The sequence below is a fragment of the Lithobates pipiens genome, unplaced genomic scaffold, assembly GCF_037356315.1.
Source record: "Lithobates pipiens isolate NorthernLeopardFrog02 unplaced genomic scaffold, aLitPip1_a1.2 Scaffold_3, whole genome shotgun sequence".
In the NCBI taxonomy this organism is placed as follows: domain Eukaryota; kingdom Metazoa; phylum Chordata; class Amphibia; order Anura; family Ranidae; genus Lithobates; species Lithobates pipiens.
This window is the reverse complement of record NW_027507790.1, coordinates 101,980,108-102,002,428: the sequence shown is the minus strand read 5'-3', so window position 1 is coordinate 102,002,428 and position 22,321 is coordinate 101,980,108. Positions and strand designations below refer to the sequence as shown.

Genomic DNA, 22,321 nt, shown 5'->3' with positions numbered 1-22,321 from the left:
GGGAGTCTTTATCTGAGTCTGGAGTCAATGAGGATGGCAAACGTGATTAACCTTTCCAGCTCAGTAGGTATATCTCAGGCTACTATCTCATCCTTGATGGTATCCGAGAGACAATAAGAAAAGGCAGCCACAAGGGCCTCATTGTTCCAAGCAACCTCTGCTGCCAGAGTATAGAATTCAATGGCATAATCGGCACCAGTTCTTGTACTCTGTTTGAGGGACATGAGGCACTTGGCAGCAGAAGCGGAGCATGCGGGAACGTCAAATACTCTTTTAAAAGAAGTCACAAACTCAGGGCAGCTCAAGACAATAGGTTTTTGTGTCTCCCACAGAGGGTTTGCCCAGGCCAAGGCTCTCTCAGAAAGCAAAGATATCATGAAACATACTTTACATCTGTCCATGGGAAATGCCTGGGGCAACATCTCAAAGTATATCTCAACCTGGTTGTGAAACCCTCTGCATTGGACTGGAACACCCCCAAATCGCTGGGGAAGCGGAGCGGAACCAGACATACCACTTATTGAGGTAATACTCAAGGTGGGTGCCTGCACAGAGACTGGAGCAGCAGCTGGGACGGCCTGCAACACAGGTTGTACCGGAGCAGCAACAGTGGGAGATTTCAGGTAAACCATGCGACTCAGCAGCGTTTGTAACACCATGGCAAACTGATCCATGCGGTGATCCTGCTCAGCCAGTCTGGAAAAAATATTACCAACAAGTGGATTGACTGCATCTTCTGAATTCATAGCCTTCGCCTACTGTCAGAAACCATGAGTCAGACTGAGACAGAAGTACAGTTAAATCACACTTGTTTAATAATAATAAAAAAGGGTAAACATAGTCAAAACATAGCCAGAGTTAAGGAACAGGAACGGCTAGTCAGACAAGCCAAAACGTCAGGGAGCCAGAGAAGAGTAGTAAAACAGCAAGCAGGATCTGGAGAAGGAATGTCAGCCAAGCAAGTCTTTAACAGGAACACAGGAGAGCGTCTCTAGAGATGTGACCAAGGTGAAGGCAGAGATCATTTGCACTGGGCGGCTTAAGTAGGCAGGACTGACGAGCAGGATATCATCACGGGTGAGTCACTGTGGAGGGACAGGATCTGGCAACTGAGCGGCCAGCTTTGAGAAGGACGTTCTGAGCCCAGCCCTGACTCTGGGTTGCATCTGGAGGAAGCTGAAAGGAGGCAGCTGTCCAGGGGACTTTAGATTAAACCCTGATGCTGAGTGCTGTATACTGCACAGGGTACCAAATGTTGCACACTGGCACAGGTTAACCAGATGCCAAAGCAGTGGGGCCTTAAACTGTTCACTATTAACTATTACCACTACTGCTACTGCTTTTTTTTGAGCATCCCATGCCCAAACTCTCTCCAATTACAAGTTATTCTTGCAATTAACTAAAAAAGGATGACCACTAGACTGTTTATTGGAGCCAGAGTGTAAGGACTGCTTCATGAGTGGCTGGTGGTATTTGTGCTGTTTGGGGGAGAACCAGTTAAAACCAGCAGCTGCTACAATGGTAGCGCTACAAAGGCTATAGGATTGATGGTAAATACGACTTGCTGACCTTGTTTAATTTGTTCACCAAATTGCCTAAGTTAGAACTACCAGCTCAAGGCACATGCTATTTATAAGTCGGAACTTGTATTTACCATGTATCTAATAATATGTCAATGCGGAGTAAGACTACACAGATATTTTTTATTTTCTCAGGAACAGCAGTATTGGGTGATAGATCATATTCTCTCCTTTACATTAGGTATAGTGCAACTTTTTTTTTTTTTTGGGGGGGATATAAAATGCTGGATGTATATAGATGAACGTTATAAACAGGAAATGGAATATATTGAATGTGTGTGGGAATTAATATGCTTGGAAAAAATAAATAAAAAAGAAAAAAAGAAAAAGTAAAAAAAAGTATAGTGCAACTTTGTGCATTGCAAGGCTAGTTGCTAGATGTCACTGAAGCGGTCTGCATATAATTTTGTACTCAATAGCAGTGTGAAAACCCAATTGCATAAGCCTCTACTGCCTTTGTATTCACTGGTACACAGATCCCTACTGCTCTCTACTGTCAACAGCCCTCTTACTTTTCCACCATTGACATGTAAAATGCATCATGACTACTCATCTCTTCCTGCCCAGTTTATAGACCAACAATGCTCAATTTTCCCCTTTCTGCTTTATAGACTCCCCACTTCTCATCTCTCCTTCCCTGCCACATAGACCCACACTACTCAACTCCCTCTACCTAGTACATAGACCCACACTGCTCGCCTTCCCCTCCCGGATACATAGATCCCCAATGCTCTCCTCTCCCTCCCTGATAAATAGTCCCGCACTGCTCACTTCTCCCTCTCCGATACATAGACCCACACTGATCTCCTCTCCTTGGACACTGGGACAACTCAGAGCAATGGATGTGTCATCAACACACTATGGGACTCTATAAAAGGGTCAGACACTTTTGTGAACAATCGCATAACACAAAATAAAACTTTGTTTGGGAGCCACACAGGACCCCTTTATCAGGTATGCAACTGATGAAGGGGTCCTGTGTGGCTCCAAGCCATCATAGTCTTTTCTGTGATGCAATCATTCAATAAAGAATTGGACCCTTTTATGGAATTCCCTGGTGTGCTGGTGACATATCCATTGTTCTGAGTCGTTCCGGTGTCCAGCGGGTAGACACTTCAGCAACCACTTACTCTACCGCTAACTATAGGAACATGTTTAGGGCTCCTCAGTACAAAGACCTACACTCTCCACCTATCCATCCGTGATACATAGACCCACACTGCTCTGTTCTCTCTCCCCGATACATAAACCCATGCTGCTCTCCTCTTTCTCATTGATACATAGACTCACATTGCTCTCCCTCACAGATACACAGACGGGGAAGGGGAACCTATTACTGGAACTATGTGCTGCTTCTCAACATCTAATATTACGTTTGTATACTGCATATAAACTAATGGCAATGAATTTTTAACTGAAAAACAAAAATGCATAGCAACTGGGAGGAATTTTTTGAACAGTTGCTCAGTTTTATACCACTAGAAGAAAATAATATTTGTGTCATTTTAATTAAATGTATTTATTTTACATTTAAAAGCCTATATAACCATGTTAAGAATTTTGAGGTACTCTGTTGAAAAAAAGAATAGTAAAGTTTGACTGGGACATCTTCTTACATTGCATAAATGCTTACATTATTACCTATTAAAAAAATAAGTATTGAATAACTTGAATAAGGGCTCCATTTAATCTGATAAAAATCTAATATGTAACATTCACTTTGTGGACTACAGCAGTGTAGAAGGTGAATACTGACATCACTGTAATTAGCTGGATTTGCTATGCACTACCTTGCAGCTGATTACCAGTTGGTAATACGGCACACTGGTTAGTGGACTTTGCAACTGCATTGTAAAGCTTACCACCTGCATAAGGTTTGCCTAGTGCATGAATTACTACACCACTGCTACTTTTGCAAAATATAATCAACTTCAATTTATAGAATACTCACGTGCTTCCAGTAGCAATAAGCAGCTTGTTGTATTCCATTCTAAATCCATCCTTAAAAACAACTGTCTTGTTCTTTGTGTCCACGCTGACAACCTGAAATCATTTCTGTACAATGTGAATTTAGGATGCAGAGAAGAACTTTAAATTACCAATGAATAGCTAATGTAATTGCTCACTATGGTGAAAGTGTAACATAAATATTTTTTACTATGCTATACTGGTGAATGAGGAACATAAATTTAAACAATAGAGTAATACATGCCTATAGCCTTTCCAAATAGCAAAGCTGTTTTATTTTCCTATGTTTTGAGTGCTGCTAACTGGCAAATTAGCTTATCTCCTATACCATTTAGTGAAAATCAATGGCATTGAATATATCAGGTAGCAAATGTAGCAGTTGTCACTGGACTCCTGGCCCTCCTTGGCCGTATCCAAGTACCTTTTTCATCACCATCACTTTGGCCATGTGAGTCACTAAATAGGTTCTCCTAGAGGAGAGAGAACATACTGTGTTTGCATCTTAGGGTCTGCCAGGGTTGTGGGTTTTGAGGTGAATATGCTAGCTTCATAGCTGCAGGGGAAGTGAAACAGGTTGGACACAGTAAAGACGAAGTGAACTTTCAGTTTAAATCAGTTAAAGACATTCCAGGTGCATCAAAACAAAACTTGGAATGTATTTAGCTGATTTAAACTGAGGGTTCAAATAGACGTTGGTCTAGTAAGTATGGAATTGCAGCTTAGTTGGTCTTTTGCCTGAAACAGTAAGTGTGAGACAGCTCAATGCAATCCTTATTTATATTTTTTCAATGCATGGAAGATTAAATGTTTTCCTCACACATTTCCTTCCAAAGTTGAAGTCCAGGCTAGATCTATCTAAGCATAAAAACGTTGAAAGGGGACATACCCCGAAAGCTTGTCCTGAAAAATTGGATGTTAGTGCAAATAAAAAAAATATCACGGACAGTACTCAATTTTCTCTTTCCCCTCAAAATAACTCAACACACAGCCATTAATTTCCTGACTGGCCGGGCTGCGTGCTCGGATAAGGGTCTGGTATGGACTTAGGGGGACCCCCACGCCATTTTTTCGGCATAGGGGTTCCCCTTTAAATCCATACCAGGTGACGGGGCTAGCAAGGTGTCAATCTCGTCGATGGAGGCAGTGATATTGACTTCCTTTGCTAGTCCCATCTACCTGGAGTCATGTTCAAAATGAACGGACTTTACTCCGTGTGTGGGCAAGTCCATTCATTTGAAAAGTCCGGCGGATTGTCCGCTGGAAAAGTCTGGTCACGCGTGGGAGTGTGTGGGCAAGTCCGCTTGTTCGGAAAATCCCATGATAGTCTGATTGTGTGTACGCGGCATAAGTGAAAATGTCCAAATTCTGTGTGGACACCATTATTTTCTAGCGCTGCCTTAATCCTCTTGGGGATGGAGTTCACCTGAGCTTCACAGGTTGCCACTGGAGTCCTCTTCCACTCCTCCATGATGATATCACAGAGCTGGTGGATGTTAGAAACCTTGCGCTCCTCTACCTTCCATTTGAGGATGCCCCACAGATGCTCAATAGGGTTTAGGTCTTGAGACATGCTTGGCCAGTCCATCACCTTTACCCTCAGCTTCTTTAGCAAGGCAGTGGTCATCTTGGGGATGTGTTTGGGGTCGTTATGTTTGAATGCTGCCCTGTGGCCCAGTCTCCGAAGGGAGGGGGATCATCCTCTGCTTCAGTATGTCACAGTGTCAGGCTAGGTGCAGATAACAAGTAACAGTTCAGGTGTGCTGATTATACAAAGAGTTCAAAGCACATACCATGATCAGGTCTAAGCAGAGCAGGTCGGCTGGGACTTGTAGTACACCGCTGCAGACGAAGGTAGATGATTGCTGGACCTTGTAGTTCACTGCTGTAGATGAGGATAGATGATTGCTGGACCTTGTGGTTCACTGCTGCAGATGAGGGTCCTAGTAGAATCAGGAAAAGCCTAGTCTAGGCAAGCTGGGTCATACACAGGTAGATCAGAATCCAAACGGTAACGAATCAGAAGCAAGTAAGGAGGGTCAAAACAAGCCGGGTCAAACACGAAAGTCACAGAGCAAATATCAGCTGGATCAAACACGAGTGAACTCTAACACGAGCACTGACTGAATGCTGATACAGGTGATTTAAACGTGAGCTGGCCAATCACTGTTGTTTCCCAGACACAGGCTGTGTCAGGTGAGTTGTGCTGGGTCCTAAAGGGATTCTAGTACTGACAGTACCCCCCCTTTCTCGAGGGGTTGCTCCTGCACCCCCAGGCTTACTTGGATAATGGAAATGGAACTTCTTCTTAAGTCGATCAGCATGAAGATCACGAGCTGGTACCCAAGATCGATCCTCTGGGCCGAACCCTTTCCAATGAACAAGATATTGTAAGGAATTGCGCACTCGTCTGGAATCAAGAATAAATGCCACTTCATATTCTTGACTGTCCAACACATCCACAGGTTCTGGTTCATTTACTAGGAGGCTGGAATGAACAGGTTTCAACAATGAAACATGAAAGACATTTGGAATGCGCATGGATGGGGGAAGTTTTAATCTGTAGGACACAGGATTAACAATCTCTGAGATTTCATAAGGCCCGATGAATTTTGGGCCAAACTTTTTAGATGGAACATGCAGGGACAGATTCCGAGATGATAACCACACTTTGTCACCAACTTTATATTCTGGTGCCTTTGAGCGCTTCTTGTCAGCAGTTTTCTAAAAAGCCTGCACAGAGCGGGAAATAGCATGATTTACATCGGACCAGATTTTGGAGAAATGTTCAATCGTGGTGTTGGCATCTGGAACATCAGAGGGCGGAAGATCAAAGGAGCACACACGAGGATGCAACCCGTAAACACAAAAGAAAGGAGAGGTCCCTGTAGATGTGCTGGCACAATTATTAAAGGCAAACTCTGCCCATGGAAGGATGTTGACCCACTCCACCTCATCTTTGGCCATCAGACAACGTACCATCTTCTCTAGAGTCTGATTAGTCCTTTCTGTTTGGCCATTAGTCTCAGGATGATATGCTGAAGAATATGATAATTTAATCCCCAGCTGAGAGCAAAGGGCCTTCCAAAACTGGGCTATAAACTGAGAGCCACGGTCAGAGACAATGTTAACTGGTGCCCCATGGAGCCTGAAAATGTGCTTAATGAATAAAGATGCCAGTTCTTTAGCAGATGGAAGCTTCGGAAGTGGAACAAAGTGGGCCATCTTACTGAACCTGTCTACCACCACCCAGATCGTGGAACATCCCTGGGACAGAGGCAAGTCTGTGATAAAGTCCATAGATAAATGGGTCCAGGGACAGGTAGGTATTGGTAGAGGACGAAGGAGACCGGGGGGCTTAGAGGTACTGCTCTTGCTTCTGGCGCAAACTTCACAGGCCTGGACGAAGGCTAACACATCCTGCCTAAGCGATGGCCACCAGAGGTTGCGAGAGACAATCTCAAAAGTTTGTCTAAACCCTGGATGTGCTGCAGGTTTTGATGCATGTACTTGTTGCAATACCTGCAAACGAAGAGCCAGGGGCACAAAGAGCATACCAGAGGGAGTGGAGGGAGGGGCTTCAGCCTGTGCTGGTAACAAGGCCTCAGAGATGTCAGTTTGGGTAAAAGCCAAAATCCTATCCTCAGAGATAATGGGTTGAGGAGGAAGCGGAGGAGGAGACTCTGATAAAAAGCTGCGAGACAAGGCATCGGCCTTAATGTTTTTTGGACCTGGTAAATAAGAAATTGTAAAGTCAAATCTGGAGAAGAACAATGACCACCTGGCTTGACGCGAGTTCAGTCTTTTAGCAGAACGGATATATTCAAGGTTTTTGTGGTCAGTCAGAACTATGAATGGATAGCGAGCTCCCTCCAGCCAATGTCTCCACTCCTCTAAAGCTAGCTTTATGGCTAAAAGTTCTCTGTTGCCTATATCGTAATTGCGCTCTGCTGGGGAATATTTATGGGACAAGAAGGCACAAGGGTGGATGGCAGCGCTTACAGGATCTTTTTGTGACAAAAGCGCCCCCACTCCTACTTCAGATGCATCTACCTCTACAATAAAAGGTAGCTCAGGAACAGGATGGCGTAGAATTGGTGCAGAGGTAAAGGCTTTCTTTAACTGAGTGAAGGCTGCCTGGGCTTCAGTAGTCCATTTAAATGTACTAGGAGTCTTCCTGGTAAGAGAGGTGATGGGATGTGCAATGGTGGCAAAGTTCTTAATGAATTTTCGATAGAAATTTGCAAAGCCCAGGAAGCGTTGAACTGCCTTCAGGTCTGAAGGTGGTGCCCAGTCTAAAATGGCTTGAACCTTGGCTGGGTCCATGGTGAGGCCTGTGTCAGAAATTAGGTAACCCAGGAAAGGTACTTGTTTAACATGGAAAAGACATTTTTCAGGCTTTACAAAAAGGGAGTGAGTCTTTAGTCGGGCTAATACTGAGCAGACATGCTTCTGATGTGTTTCAAGATTGGGAGAGTAAATCAAAATATCGTCTAAATAAACAAGCATGAAGCGACCCATCATGTCACGGAAAATGTCATTCATGAAGTTCTGAAAGACGGCTGGTGCATTCCTGAGGCCGAAAGGCATGACAAGACATTCGTAATGACCATCCTTGGTGTTAAAGGCCGTCTTCCATTCATCGCCTGCACGGATTCGCACCAGATTATAGGCTCCCCTTAAATCCAGTTTGGAGAAGATTTTGGCCCCCTGGATTTGAGAGAACAACTCTGTGATGAGAGGGAGAGGATACCGATTGGGAACGGTTATTTTATTTAGACCTCTGTAATCAACACAAAGTCGCAGTCCTCCATCCTTCTTCGGGACAAAGAAGCATCCTGCTCCTGCGGGAGAAGTGGAGGAACGGATGAAACCCTTAGCTAGGTTTTCCTGGATGTATTCTTGCAAAGCAAGATTCTCTGGTTCAGACAGTGGAAAGACTCTCCCTCGAGGAGGTGTAGTGTCAGGCAAGAGGTCAATGGGACAATCATAACTGCGATGAGGAGGTAAAGTGTCAGCAATTCCTTTAGAAAACACATCCCGAAAGTCCTTATAACAAAGTGGAATCTGTTCTATTCCCACTTGACAGGTATCAAGTCGAACAAGATGCTGGATGCAGGTCTTTTTACACTGATTGGACCAAGCCAGAATATCTCCTGTTGGCCAGTCAATTACAGGATTGTGCTTGTGAAGCCAAGGAAGGCCTAGGATCAAAGGAGTGGATGGAGAGTCAATGACAAGACAAGAAATCTTCTCCCAATGCAAAGCCCCTAATTGTAACTGGAAAGGGTTGGTGGATTGGAGCACTAGGTCTTGTGAGAGAGGCCGATTATCCACGGAGATCAGGCGGATTGGACAATCTAGAGCATGAGTCTCTAGGGACAAAGAGGTGATCAGAGTTTTATCAATAAAATTCTCAGCTGCTCCAGAATCCACCAAGGCCAGCAGTTCATGAGCCCCTGTCCCAAAGTGAATGACAGCGGGTAAAAGTATACGATTGTCCCCCTGGGGAGATGAGAGTAGACCTAAGGTGACCTCCCCGCAATCACCTAGGTCCTGGCGTTTCCCGGACGTGTAGGGCACGAACAGAGCATATGACCCTTGAGGCCACAGTATAAGCAGAGTCCCATATTACGCCTGCGTTTGTGTTCCTGGGCAGATAACCGGGTGGAGCCTAACTGCATAGGTTCTTCCTCAGATTTGGCACTGGAGATGGAATAATCAGGTGGTAAGGAAGGTATATAGTTTGCCACAGCCATTGTTTGTTCTCGCCTTCTCTCTCGCTGGCGGCGGTCAATTCTAATAGCTAGACACATAGCCTCCTCCAGTGAGGCTGGGTAGGAGAAGTTGACCAGAGCGTCTTTAATAGCATCTGAAAGGCCAATTCTAAACTGGCTGCGGAGAGCTGCATCATTCCAGCCAGATTCCGGGGCCCACCTGCGAAACTCTGAGCAATACATTTCAGCTGTGGTAGTTCCTTGTTTTAAGTTACGTAGGGTCGATTCTGCAGTAGCAGCACGATCTGGATCATCATATAGCAACCCAAGGGCTTCAAAGAAGGCATCTACTGTTAGTAAGGCTGGATGGTTAGGTTCCAGGTTAAAGGCCCAAGCCTGGGGGTCACCCTGTAGTAGAGAGATAATGATTTGAACCCTCTGAGTTTCAGGGCCAGACGAGGATGGCCTCAACTTGAAATATAATTTGCAGCTGTTTTTAAAGTTGCAAAACGCTTTACGGTCACCAGAAAACCGGTCGGGCAAAGGAATTTTTGGTTCAGATGGAGTTTTTGTAATGGTGGTAGTAGAAGGAGATTGCACCTTGGTGAGCTCTGTGGCCATTTCCTGAACTTGATGTGATAAACGGCAAAGTTCTTGTGTAAACAACTGAGCCTGTTCAGGATTCATGATAGGTTTCCCTTTATGTATTGGGCTCGTGTTAATGTCAGGCTAGGTGCAGATAACAAGTAACAGTTCAGGTGTGCTGATTATACAAAGAGTTCAAAGCACATACCATGAGCAGGTCTAAGCAGAGCAGGTCGGCTGGGACTTGTAGTACACCGCTGCAGACGAAGGTAGATGATTGCTGGACCTTGTAGTTCACTGCTGTAGATGAGGATAGATGATTGCTGGACCTTGTGGTTCACTGCTGCAGATGAGGGTCCTAGTAGAATCAGGCAAAGCGTAGTCTAGGCAAGCTGGGTCATACACAGGTAGATCAGAATCCAAACGGTACTGAATCAGAAGCAAGTAAGGAGGGTCAAAACAAGCCGGGTCAAACACGAAAGTCACAGAGCAAATATCAGCTGGATCAAACACGAGTGAACTCTAACACGAGCACTGACTGAATGCTGATACAGGTGATTTAAACGTGAGCTGGCCAATCACTGTTGTTTCCCAGACACAGGCTGTGTCAGGTGAGTTGTGCTGGGTCCTAAAGGGATTCTAGTACTGACACACAGTACATGTTGGCATTCATGGTTCCCTCAATGAACTGTAGCTCCCCAGTTCCGGCAGTACTCATGCAGCCCCAGACCATGACACTCCCACCTCAATGCTTGACTGTAGGAAAGACACACTTGTCTTTGTACTTCTCACCTAGTTTCCATCACACACACTTGACACCATCTGGACCAAATAGGTTTATCCTTCCTGGTTTCATCAGACCACAGGACATGGTTCCAGTAATCCATGTCCTTAGTCTGCTTGTCTTCAGCAAACGGTTTGTGGACTTTCTTGTACATCATCTTTAGAAGAGGCTTTTTTCTGGGATGACAGCCATGCAGACCAATTTGATGCAGCCTGAGGCATATGATCTGAGCGCTGACAGGCTGATCCCCCACCCCATTCAACCTCTGCAGCAATGCTGGCAGCATTCATACGTCTATTTCCTAAAGACAACCTCTGGATATGACGCTGAGCTCGTGCACTCGACTTCTTTGGTGGACCATGGCAAAGCATGTTCAGAGTGTAACCTGCCCTGTTAAACCGCTGTATGATCTTGGCCACTGTGCTGCAGCTTAGTTTCAGGGTCTTGGCAATCTTCTTATAGCCTAGGCCATCTTTATGTAGAGCAACAATTCTTTTTTTCAGATCCTCAGAGAGTTCTTTGCCATGAGGTACCATGTTGAACTTCCAATGACCAGTAGGAGAGAGAGAAAGCCATAACACCAAATTTAACACACCTGCTCCCCATTCACATCTGAGACCTTGTAACACTAACGAGTCACATGACACCGGAGAGGGAAAACGGCTAACTGGGCCCAATTTGGACATTTTCAGTTAGGGGTGTACTCACTTTTGTTGCCAGCGGTTTAGCCATTAATGGCTGTGTGTTGAGTTATTTTGAGGGGACAGCAAATTGACACTGTTATACAAGATGTACACTCACTACTTTAGATTGTAGCAAAGTGTAATTTCTTCAGTGTTGTCACATGAAAAGATATAATAAAATATTTACAAAAATGTGAGGGGTGTATTGGGACAAGTAGGATATACTCACTTTTGTGAATAAATATATATATATATATATATATATATATATATATATATATATATATATATATATATAAAAACACACACACACACACTAAATATAAAAAAAATTCTGTGATCTGACAATTGTGAAAAAAAGTCTGGTGTACTTTAATTCAGATGGTTTGCACATTATGTAACAGATGCTTACAGTACATACTGTATATGTAGTGTAAACATATCACAATGTTGTGTCAAAAGCAAAATATGATTCAATTTAGTATTAAAGCAAAACCTAAAATACTAAACATAGGCCAACATTTTTAAACAATCTATCAATTGTATCAATATATACAATTATTCTGTTTCAATTACAATTATTCAGATTTCAGTCGTTTTATATACTTAAGTTATTCACATAAACATATTCTTTATTAACCACTGATTTGGCCTCCAAATTTCTTATTTTTTTGTTTACAAACAATTTTTATTTGGTACATAAATGTAGTACAAAGAGTAAGCATAGATATAACATAATAAATGCAATGGATGTCAAGTTATATATAGAAAATCTCCATAAGACATCTTGTACAAAAATCAGTGCATATATATTGCCATAGTTCGTGACTTAGTTTAGTATAGTGTTGGACCAGAACCGTAATAGTGCAGTAAGTTTTGGACAGTCCTTTTTAAGAAACCAAATTTCAGAGAGGATTAAAAAAGGAGGTGGAATGGTTAAACCAGGTATCCCATTTCTTATCATATAAATGTGTGGTATTCTGTGTGATATGGAATATCTTTTCCATCAGATTGATGTTGTTAATTCTGTTTTTAAGGGATGGATTGGGATTTCCAATGGAATGCTATTAACCAATGAATTGCGACACATATTGTATGAATCAATCTCATATTATAGGTGGAAAGAGAGGAGATGGGGACATATAAGAGACAATTCTGTAAGGTTAGCTGTATATTATTATTTGAGATCACTGAGGCAAAATTCTCTAACTGTTTCCATATATGTGTGATTTTGGTACAGTCCCAGAAGATATGTGAAAATGAGCCTGGGGAGTTACAGCCTCTAAAGCATATTTGAGGTGTTGTAGGGTATATGGAATGTAATTTGACTGGGGTATAATACCATCTGGTAAATAATCTGACCCATGGTATCTTAGAGTTGAAAATATGCCATTGGGCCATTTGAGACCATCTTGCAGACAAATAGTATAACCAAAAGTCCAGGAGGCCCAGTCCTCCACTTCTTTGTGGTTTATATAAAAACCCACAACCCTGGCAGACCCTAATATAGCCATACATATTTATTAATTACTGTCTGAAATCTAGAGATCATTATTTTGTTTAGTCTGATTGGGAGTGCTCTAAATAGTTATAATATTTTTGGTAGAATGGTCATTTTAACTGCTGTGATTCTGCCTAAGAATGACATTTTAAATGATTTCCACATTTTAAGAGTCGATCTTAATTTATTCATTAAAGGTATATCATTTTTGGAATATAAATCATTGATATTAGGGGTAAGGAAGATGCCCAGGTAGGGGAGTGATTCTAGTGACTAGGAGAAATCAAATGTAGAGCTTTGGGAATCTAATTGGGATGGTGGAATATTAATCGGCATACCTATGGATTTGGAAACATTTACTGTCAGTCCTGATAAAGATGCAAAAGTGTTGAGTGTTTGTAGCAGGTTTGGTAGGGCGATATTTGGTTGTGTAAGGAAGAGAATCATGTCGTCTGCGTACATACTTAATTTATATGTGTTGTTGTTTGCAGTATAGCCTTTAATATCTGGGTTTAGTAGAATAGCTGTTGCTAAGGGTTCAATCGCTAGAGCGAAAAGTAATGGGGAAAGGGGGCAGCCCTGACGAGTGCCTCTTCCGACATTGAAGAAGTCTGAATTACAGCCTGGTAGTCTTATTCTAGTAGATGGGTTATGATATAGAGCATGGAATGCATGTGTAAATTCCCCTTTAAAACCATATTTATTTAGAATTATGTCTAGAAACTTCCATGATATGCTGTCGAAAGCTTTATTGATGTCTAAGCTGAGTAGGAGGACTCCAAATTTCTTATTTGAACTCATAAACAGGAGAGATATGTAATAATGATTGAGAATCTTATAATTTCATGTTTTTTTTAGTCTCTTGCCGTTAGTCATCTGTAAATAATGGTTTTAGCTTATGGCATAGCATACAGTACTTCTTCTTCACTATATTTAAAATATATATAAAAAAAATGTCAATCAATCTCATGCAAACTCCTTACCTGTGTCTCAGTTAGCACTTCAATATCGTACGTGTGGAAAAATTCCTTGGATCTTAGGAAAATCTGTTCTGCCTGAGAATCCATTGACTGCAAATATAAGAAAATGGTATAGTAGCATACATAAATGTCTTTAAAGCAGACAGGTAACCTCAAAGTAAAAACAAATAAAACTATAGGTAATGAATCCTGATTCCTGACATCAGAATCACACTAACCCCAGCAAATACAGTAAGTAATACAATTATGACTGTGTTCTGCTTCGAGCACAGTTGCTCTTAGCACTACCAGCTTACCCAAGAGTTTCACTAGTTCAGTTCACCTAGAGATACTGTTTAAATTCAGGTCGCCTAAAACTGCATAAAACTATTATTTTTCTACCCTTGTTTCCACTTGTTTTTCAGTTTATTAAAAGTCAGCAGCTACAAAAAGTGTAGCTGCTAACTTTTAACAAACAGACAATCGCCTCATGGTCCAGCGATAGGCTCATCTCATGGTCCAGCGATGCAGCCGCCTGAGGACCCACTCCTCTCCCCCTCCTCTCTGCATTATAGCAACTGTGGGCACCCAGCCATGACAGCTTGCGGCTTCACACCAGGCACGCATTGCACATGCGTGATTCGTGCTGCACTCTACTAGTGGCCAGGCAATCTTCTGGGACCTGTGACATGCCCCAGAAGATTGCAGAAAGCAGTATAGTCAATGTTATCTGGTGCTCTAAATGGAGTAATCCTCGGGGATATAGTCTGTGGCTGTAATAGCTGGATGGAGATGTATCCATAGGTTGTGTGGTTCGAAAAGAGGGGTATTAAGAGTTAAAAAGGAAGGCAGCCATCCTTCAGAGTGTGTCCAGAACTCCGCAAGACATGTAAGAAAGAAACAGGGAGAGGGAGGTCCAACCTGAATCATAGTGTTTCTCCAGGAACCAGGAAGCTCCACAGATGCGGGTGACATCACTTCCTGTTCTACAATCCACGCTGGTCAGTGTGGAGCTTCCTGGTTCTTGGGGAAACACTGTGATCCATTCCAGCCATCTGCCTAATCCATCCCAGCTATCTGGAACAGCGGTGGGACTCACAGAGCCATGTGGAACATCAGGACTGCACTTTACGTTGATGAGCATGCATCTAATATCATCTTGTAAGTGTTTTTAATCTTAGCCTATTAAAGTCATAATTTTAATACTACACTAAGGTCGGCGCCTCCCTCTCCCTGTTTCTTCCTTAGAAGATTGCAGAGAGGGAGGGGCCGTCTAGAGGGGGAGGAGTCTCCTAGGTAACCAGAAGATGGAAGAAGGAAGTGGGACAGGAAGTACATGTAAAAAACAGGTACCCACTCCCCCCCAAAAAAAATTACATGCCAAAATGTGGCATGTAAGGGGGACAAGAAGTGCCTAAAGCGGAAGTTCCACTTTAAAGTGTAACTGAACTAAAATTTGCTAGCTAAGATTTGCTACTAAGTTTAAAAAAATTAAAAAAAATCAGAATAATAATTGTGGCAGTACCTTAAAAAAATACCTTTTGTCTGGGGTTTCTTCTGAAAAATATCAGTGCATTTCCTGGTATATGAGGATGCCTAGTCAGTGCCATTTACTAAATATGGGCACGTATCCATATAAGAGCAATGACATCACCATAATTTCATTTTTAGATACAGATGAGTTCAGAGGATGCCCAAGCTCATCTTCACTAGGCAGCTTCATACCCTGTTTCCCCGAAAATAAGACCTAGCGTGATTGTCGGTGATGGCTGCAATATAAGCCTACCCCCCAAATAAGCCCTAGTTAAAGTCCTTGTAGGTCTTATTTTCAGGGTAGGGCTTATTTTTGGGGAAAGAGGGCAGGGCTTATTTGGGGGGTCGGGCTTATATTGCAGCCATCACCGACAATCACGCTAGGTCTTATTTTCGGGGGAACAGGGTAGTTGTATATCTGCAGTGTGAGATTAAGCCACTGCTGCCTGTGACTGCTAGATTCAGAAAATCTGGATTAAGATTAGGTGATGTCACCGATGTGGTGCTCTGTGTTCTCTTTGCTGGAGGCACTAACTTGAGAAAGCAAAGTCATGTCTGTACCAAGATGGCAGTCACCACACAGATACAGGGCAGGACAAGTCATAATAAGTTAGTATGTGGAAAGATTTGTAGAGAGACCACAGGCAACAGTGGTGACTAGCCATCTGCGCTCCACCTGCCTTTTTGATTATAGCTTCCAAACCTCAGTTTATTGGCCTTCCCTGTATACATATGCATTTTAATGGCTATTAAGGTTGACACATATCATACTGGCATTGGATATACATACTTTGCTTAGTTTGGAGCGATCATATGGCAGATACTTCTCTGAAGTACACATTACAATCCTATCTGAGAATCCCTCCTGTCTTAATGTTTCTGCACACACTAATCCAGCTGGCCCTGGAAGATAAAATAAACATTGTAAGCATTTAATCACCCTTACAGATGGTAAGAAAGAAGCCATCTGAAATATTATTTTACCTGCTCCAATTATGAGAATATTAGTAATTGCTGTACTATAATTACTCAGTGCAATACATTTAGCCATAACTTTGGTCCTTCTTTGTGACTGTAAAGCCTTGAAGAAGCAAGTAAAAATAAAATAAAAATAAATGCACAGCTTGTTAAAAACAGACAAACAAAAAAAAGTGCAACACTAAAGACGTATGTATTATGGAACTATAAAAAACATAGGCCTTATTGGACAGCCATGATTTGGACTTGGAATCATGCCCTGTTAAGAGGATACCTACGTTTCTATAGAACACGTATTATTGTATCATATACAGTATATGTGTCAAGGACTTCTGAAATTATTGTTTGCAAGTATCATTGTTGTATCATATAATGTGCAGTATATGTGTCAGGGGCATCTGCAATTATCGTGCCCATAGATAAACTGTCTAGAAGCATACCTATCTTTATCAGCCACAAAAATCAATATAAACATGTGAAAATGCCACGTGGTGCCCTTTAATTGCAATTAGCCTAGACACTATATAAAAATGAGCATTTTCAGAGAGCAGTACATTTCTTCCAATTTCCTCATTTTAGAGGTGGGTCACTATATGGCTTCCCCCATACAGAAATAGCGTATGGAGGTTTTAGATTCTTTATATATTCATACTCATAGAAAGAGCCTTGCTATCTTATTGCAACTATAAGTAACTGTAACCCTCACATAATTCATAGTGTGGCCTGTTTAGCTTTGGATATATCACAATTAAATGTTGTATATGCATATACAAGTTCTTTTTTTACTATGTAACTATATAAGCAAGAAGGACCCTTTTGATACATTATCATGACAATCTTTCATACATGACCTTAATTGAATTGTTTTTAGGAAGTTTATAGAAAATGTTTCAAAGTTTATAATTAAATTTCAGAAAGTCACTTACCTGTTTACTGGCACGAATGTATACTCTTTCCTTTTCTATTTTAACCTATAAAGCATAATAATATTATGAAATGCAAATAATTCATCATTGCAAGATTAGGATGTGTATGTTTTTTTTTAATGCTTCAAACATAATGCATAATAATAATTTCTTATCAACTATTTCTAGATTTCCCAAAACATAGTCGAGCCCTTGAACATTTGGTGTGTGTGAGCACTTTAAAACTCAAATGTTCTGGGGTGGTTTTATTTCATGAACAGCCAATGGTAAACAGCTTGTCCACATATTTTTCAGTACTGCATTATCATACTAAACCGTAATTGATTTATTGGGCGCATATAATTCTAAATGCCTGAAACCTCAAGAGAGTCTCAAGTGACTCTTCATTTGGCCTTTATCTTGTAAAGCAGCAAGAATCTATATTATTCTTAGCTTATTTTTTGTTGAGGTAAATTCAGCTAATTTATTGAACATCCGACAGCCAAAACATTTGAGGCTATATTTTGTTTGTATCAAGAGATCATAAACTTACCTTTACAATATGTTTACACTATTACCTTAATAATACATTGGATTTTTTTTTTTCTCACTAAGATTGCAGTGACTATATAGTTAATTTACGACACTATTCTTAAATGGCTGCTCATTCCTGTTCAATAAAATTAACATTAGGATTAATGTATCAGCCAAGCAACTTGAGGTATTGATCCATTTCTGTTCTAGTCCCTCTGGGTTTATTTTCTCTGTTGTCAGCATGCATTTAGCATGATAAAATGAGGGACTTGTTTAATACAACAAAAAAGACAGTGATAGGCAAGTACATACCAACTACTTTTGTACACAAATGTCTATTTGAACTGTTAATTGCAATGTCAGTTTAATAGTAGCCGTGTCATTATTTACATTAATACACAAGACCCAAGATAATCTACTGAACTCATTTAATGGCATCATGTTTTTGTAAAATTTACCTGAAATTTTGGCAAACCATCCAATCCTGGGAAATCTTCAATATCACCAGTCGCAATATTAAAACATGCTCCATGCCACGGACAACGTACTCTTCCTCTAGAAAGTACACCTGTGGAAGAAAAATAACTTACAGTAATCATAGTGACAAAACAAATGATACTGGTAGTGAACTGAAAATTACAGTGTGCATTATAGAAGTATTTTGTATCAAGGGAAAGGCTGTATATAGATTTATTACTCATTCAAAGGTAAGCTAATTAACAGCAATTTCCCTATTAGCTTCCAGCTAATTTCCTTTTGTTTTTACAAGAGAGAACATCCAACCAATAGCAGTATAGGCCTTGGCTCGTTTTAATTTCTAAATATTTGAAGCCTTGATATTTTGAGGATGTGGAGGCTATTATCAAGATAAACATTAAGGAACATTGTGTCGCACCAGGGCGCCTGCTCCTGCTACAAGGTCAATTTATTTTGTGTGATCCTTTAATAGGCTTGTTTGAAGGCTCATAAAGCCACCAATTACTGGCAAATTTTAGGTAAGAAAGTTTCGGTAATGTTTTTGCGCACAGAGTTTAATTTCTGTAAAGATCTTCTTTGCCAACTAGGCAAATTTAAAAAGTAGGCAGAGACAGAAGGATACAACAAGGCTCTGTTCTTTTTAAATGCCTAATTGTGCACAGGGAAATAAAAAAAAAGCAGGACTGTGTCTTGAATGTGATTGGATGATTTCAGCAACAATATTCACTTTGGTAGGTGAACATTCTCTACTCCTTTAGTATTTGAACCCCACTGAGTCTACACATATTTTCATAAAGAAAGAGGTGAAGAGAAAGAAAATCATTGAGAATCAATGCAAATTTACAATTTGGTTCAGTTGACAAACTTACTCAGTACACTAGTAGTTATGCTCTCCTATGCTACCAGAGGAAAGTTACTCTTTTGAGTCATATTTTATTTTTTAATAATATGAAATATCAACTAACAACAGACTTAAAAGACCCCAACCTTTCACCAATGGTGCTCCATAGTGAGGGCATTTGTGTCCCATTGCATAGTATTCTCCATTCTGCTTGATGAGCAAAGCTTTGCCGCATCCCAAGTCAACCTCCCGCATCCTAGAGGTAAACATAAAGTAGCAATTATTAAAGAAATAAACTATTATGGATTTTTGCAAACTGTACCATCATGTAGTGTTGCAGGACTATCTGTTTCAGATCAATCACAGCTCACACACGAGCATCAGTAGATATGGTCACTGGCCAACTCTATCTAACTGTAACTGCATATCTACTTCCCTGTAGCAATGGCCGCATTCAACCTCTGTGCAGCTGTCAATATATTTTGCCTTGTTGCCTTCTAGAGAAAATTTAGGTCACTACAGCTTGAAATCTCTAACAAGTAGAAGTTGACGCACTTTCAGTGATAATCAAATGGCTGTAAAAAAGGCATTTACAAGCATTGTTTATTTATGGATTTGAAAACAATTGCATTTTTTAATGCAGACGTTCACACAGGTGCGTTAGCATGTACTGTGTTCAGATCAGTAACACAACATCCAAAAATCTGCATGTATTGAAAAAAAAAAAAAAAGATTTTTATAAATTTTATAAATTTTATAAATTAAAAAATAGATCTAAAAGCAAGTATCATTTATGCATGAAATTGTTCAAATAAACATCAGTAACAGTAGCCATAGCAGTTTAACAGCCATGTGAATGTAGCCTAATTGCGGTTCTGTAAATATTTCTTTGTAGTCACTACTCAGTCAGGTTTATATATGACAAATACAGTACCTGGTACATGAGTACTGTACAGTACTAAGAACTGCTAAGTCAGATACTACCAAATGCCCGTTTAGGTATTGTAGAGAATTTCATTTGAGCTTATTGTCTTTTGCCTGCCAATAGATGCATCTCTGATGCTTCTTGGGGTAGTCTTAAGCCTAGTACACACTACCAGGTTTTTTTTGTTCAACCCAGTGGACTGAACGAAAAAAAAACCTGACATCTCAGGTCAGAGCCGCTGTACTAATGATCCAACGTTAGTACAGCAATCTCCCCTGCTGAGCTATTGTGTTCTGACAGGGAGATGCGCCCCCACCGGAACACTCTGGTCAGCCATTGACTGAGAGCACTGATTGGGAACTGCTAGGTTATTGGCTTCCCAGCATGTTTTTTATTGAACTGGCCAATTTCGGCCAACATTTGGCCCCTGTGTACTAGGCTTCAAGTGGAACTTTAGTCAGAAAATTAAGTCCTGCTATATCACTTCAGACTGACCTCTTTTGCAGGTATAGCTATGTAAAACATAAAAAAAAAGTCCCTATACCGTTTAAAAACCTATAATACACCGCCCCAACCTGTCCTGCACATGCTCACTTTCTCTCCATTTTTAGACATTTTTTGGCACTGCTGTTTGTAGAGGCCGATCTGCTGACAGTCTTATGCCCCATACACACGATCCGAAAATCATACGAAAAATGCTGCATTCGAATTGATCATACGATAATTGGATCGTTAGTACAGAGCTTTTGAGAGTGTATGGGGCATAATACTGTCAGCAGATCGGCCTCTACAAACTCAGCAGTGCCAAAAAATGTCTAAAAAAGGAAGGACAGTTCATCCGATATTATTCTATCGGACATGCACGGAATATTTTTTTCGTACAATGCCAGATCGTATGATTTTTGTTTAATCAGTACAGCTGTCGTTTGAAAATGGAATAAAACCCACTAGGTTATTCAAACGTTAATTATAGCAATATACTAATAATATTATCAATAACCTGTCAGGGCTGGCTTAGCCCTTCCTTCTCTGGGCCAGCTGCTCAGCTGTCGGCTAATTGCCAGCTCTCATCTCTCTCCACAGTTACCAGCTGTTCCTGATCATGCTCGTCTGACCTGCCTACTTAAAGCTGTCCAGCTCACTTCATCTCTGCCTTCGCCTTGGTCACATCACTGAAACCATCTCCTGCGGTTCTATTTAAAGACTGGCTTGCTGACATCCCTTCTGGCTCCTTATCCTGCTTGCTTTTGCTCTACTTGGATCCCTGACTTCTGGCCTGACTGATTACCCGATCTGGTTATTGAATTCTGGCCTGGTTGACCACTCTATCCGGTTACTGGACTCTGGCTATGCTTTGACTACGCTTTTTCTATTTACCTTTTTATTTTTATTTAATAACAAGTGTGATTTAATTGTACTTCTGTCTCGGTCTGATTCGTGGTTTCTGACATAACCATGATTAGCATATAAATTTGATCACAAAATTAACTAAAGAACAATACCAAGGTAATGAACATTACTATCAAACTGGGGGGAAAGCAGTAATTTTTATAAAGCTGATATAATATTGCTAACTACAAAATAACACATTAGAACATACTGCCCATTCTCTAGGTCCTTTACATGGCACACTGAGGCTTCCACAATGTCTTTGGGATTGGTGTAAGGATTAAGACCAATGGGTCTTTCTTCATGGTGATAGTGTCGAGTTGTTCCATTTGCTTTGTATGCTAGCGGACTAGCCTTCCCATTGGGAGATAATTCTTCTTTTTCCCTTTCTTTTTCTGGAAGGACAACTTCAACTTTGACTTCTACTGCAAAAGTCACCGACAACACACTTTTAATGAATGCTTTGCAAATATTTTAATCATAAAAAGGGTTTTAAAAAAAACTGTCAATACGAGCAACATATTAATTAATAACACAAATATCAAGGATTGTAGACACATACACAAACAAATCAATGTTCATAACAGAAGCGGCAGATGCCAGTTAACCTTACACTCTCTATGCCCATGACATGGTTTATGGTGTTCTAAGGAACAAAAAAGCATATTCTATTCTATTCCGATAACTACATATAATGACAATATTCAGCATAAAATGTTTTTTTTTTTTCCATATAACTTTATGTATATGTTTTCATATTTGCATGCAGACCAAGCTGTTCAAAAAAATTCAGTAACAGAGGTTTGTAAAAATGTATAATACTGTCAAGGATGTTTAAATAGCTGCGACATCAGCTTTTGTTAAATAAAAAGCACTCTGGACAGTGTTATAGTTTGTTTCAACATGTGTTACTGTCGCTTTTACTAAACAGCTTATCTGTAGGTCAATATGGAGAAAATGTAAAA

The 22,321-nt window shown here is 40.8% G+C and overlaps 1 protein-coding gene across 8 annotated transcripts in view; it reads right to left on the bottom strand.

Moving 5' to 3' along the window:
- The window catches only part of AIFM3 (AIF family member 3), a 140,466-nt gene that overhangs the window by 66,252 nt on the left and 51,893 nt on the right, over positions 1–22,321 (bottom strand). For 7 of the 8 annotated variants that reach the window (XM_077462116.1, XM_077462115.1, XM_077462119.1 and 4 more), the window contains 8 exons: positions 21,568–21,781; positions 19,189–19,298; positions 18,183–18,292; positions 17,212–17,256; positions 16,292–16,388; positions 16,098–16,210; positions 13,799–13,885; positions 3,532–3,623 (listed from right to left, as the gene is read on the bottom strand). In XM_077462116.1, coding sequence (XP_077318242.1) covers positions 3,532–3,623; positions 13,799–13,885; positions 16,098–16,210; positions 16,292–16,388; positions 17,212–17,256; positions 18,183–18,292; positions 19,189–19,298; positions 21,568–21,781 — 868 coding nt within the window. The remainder of the gene's footprint in view (positions 1–3,531; positions 3,624–13,798; positions 13,886–16,097; positions 16,211–16,291; positions 16,389–17,211; positions 17,257–18,182; positions 18,293–19,188; positions 19,299–21,567; positions 21,782–22,321) is intronic. The other variant, XM_077462118.1, reaches the window with a different exon arrangement.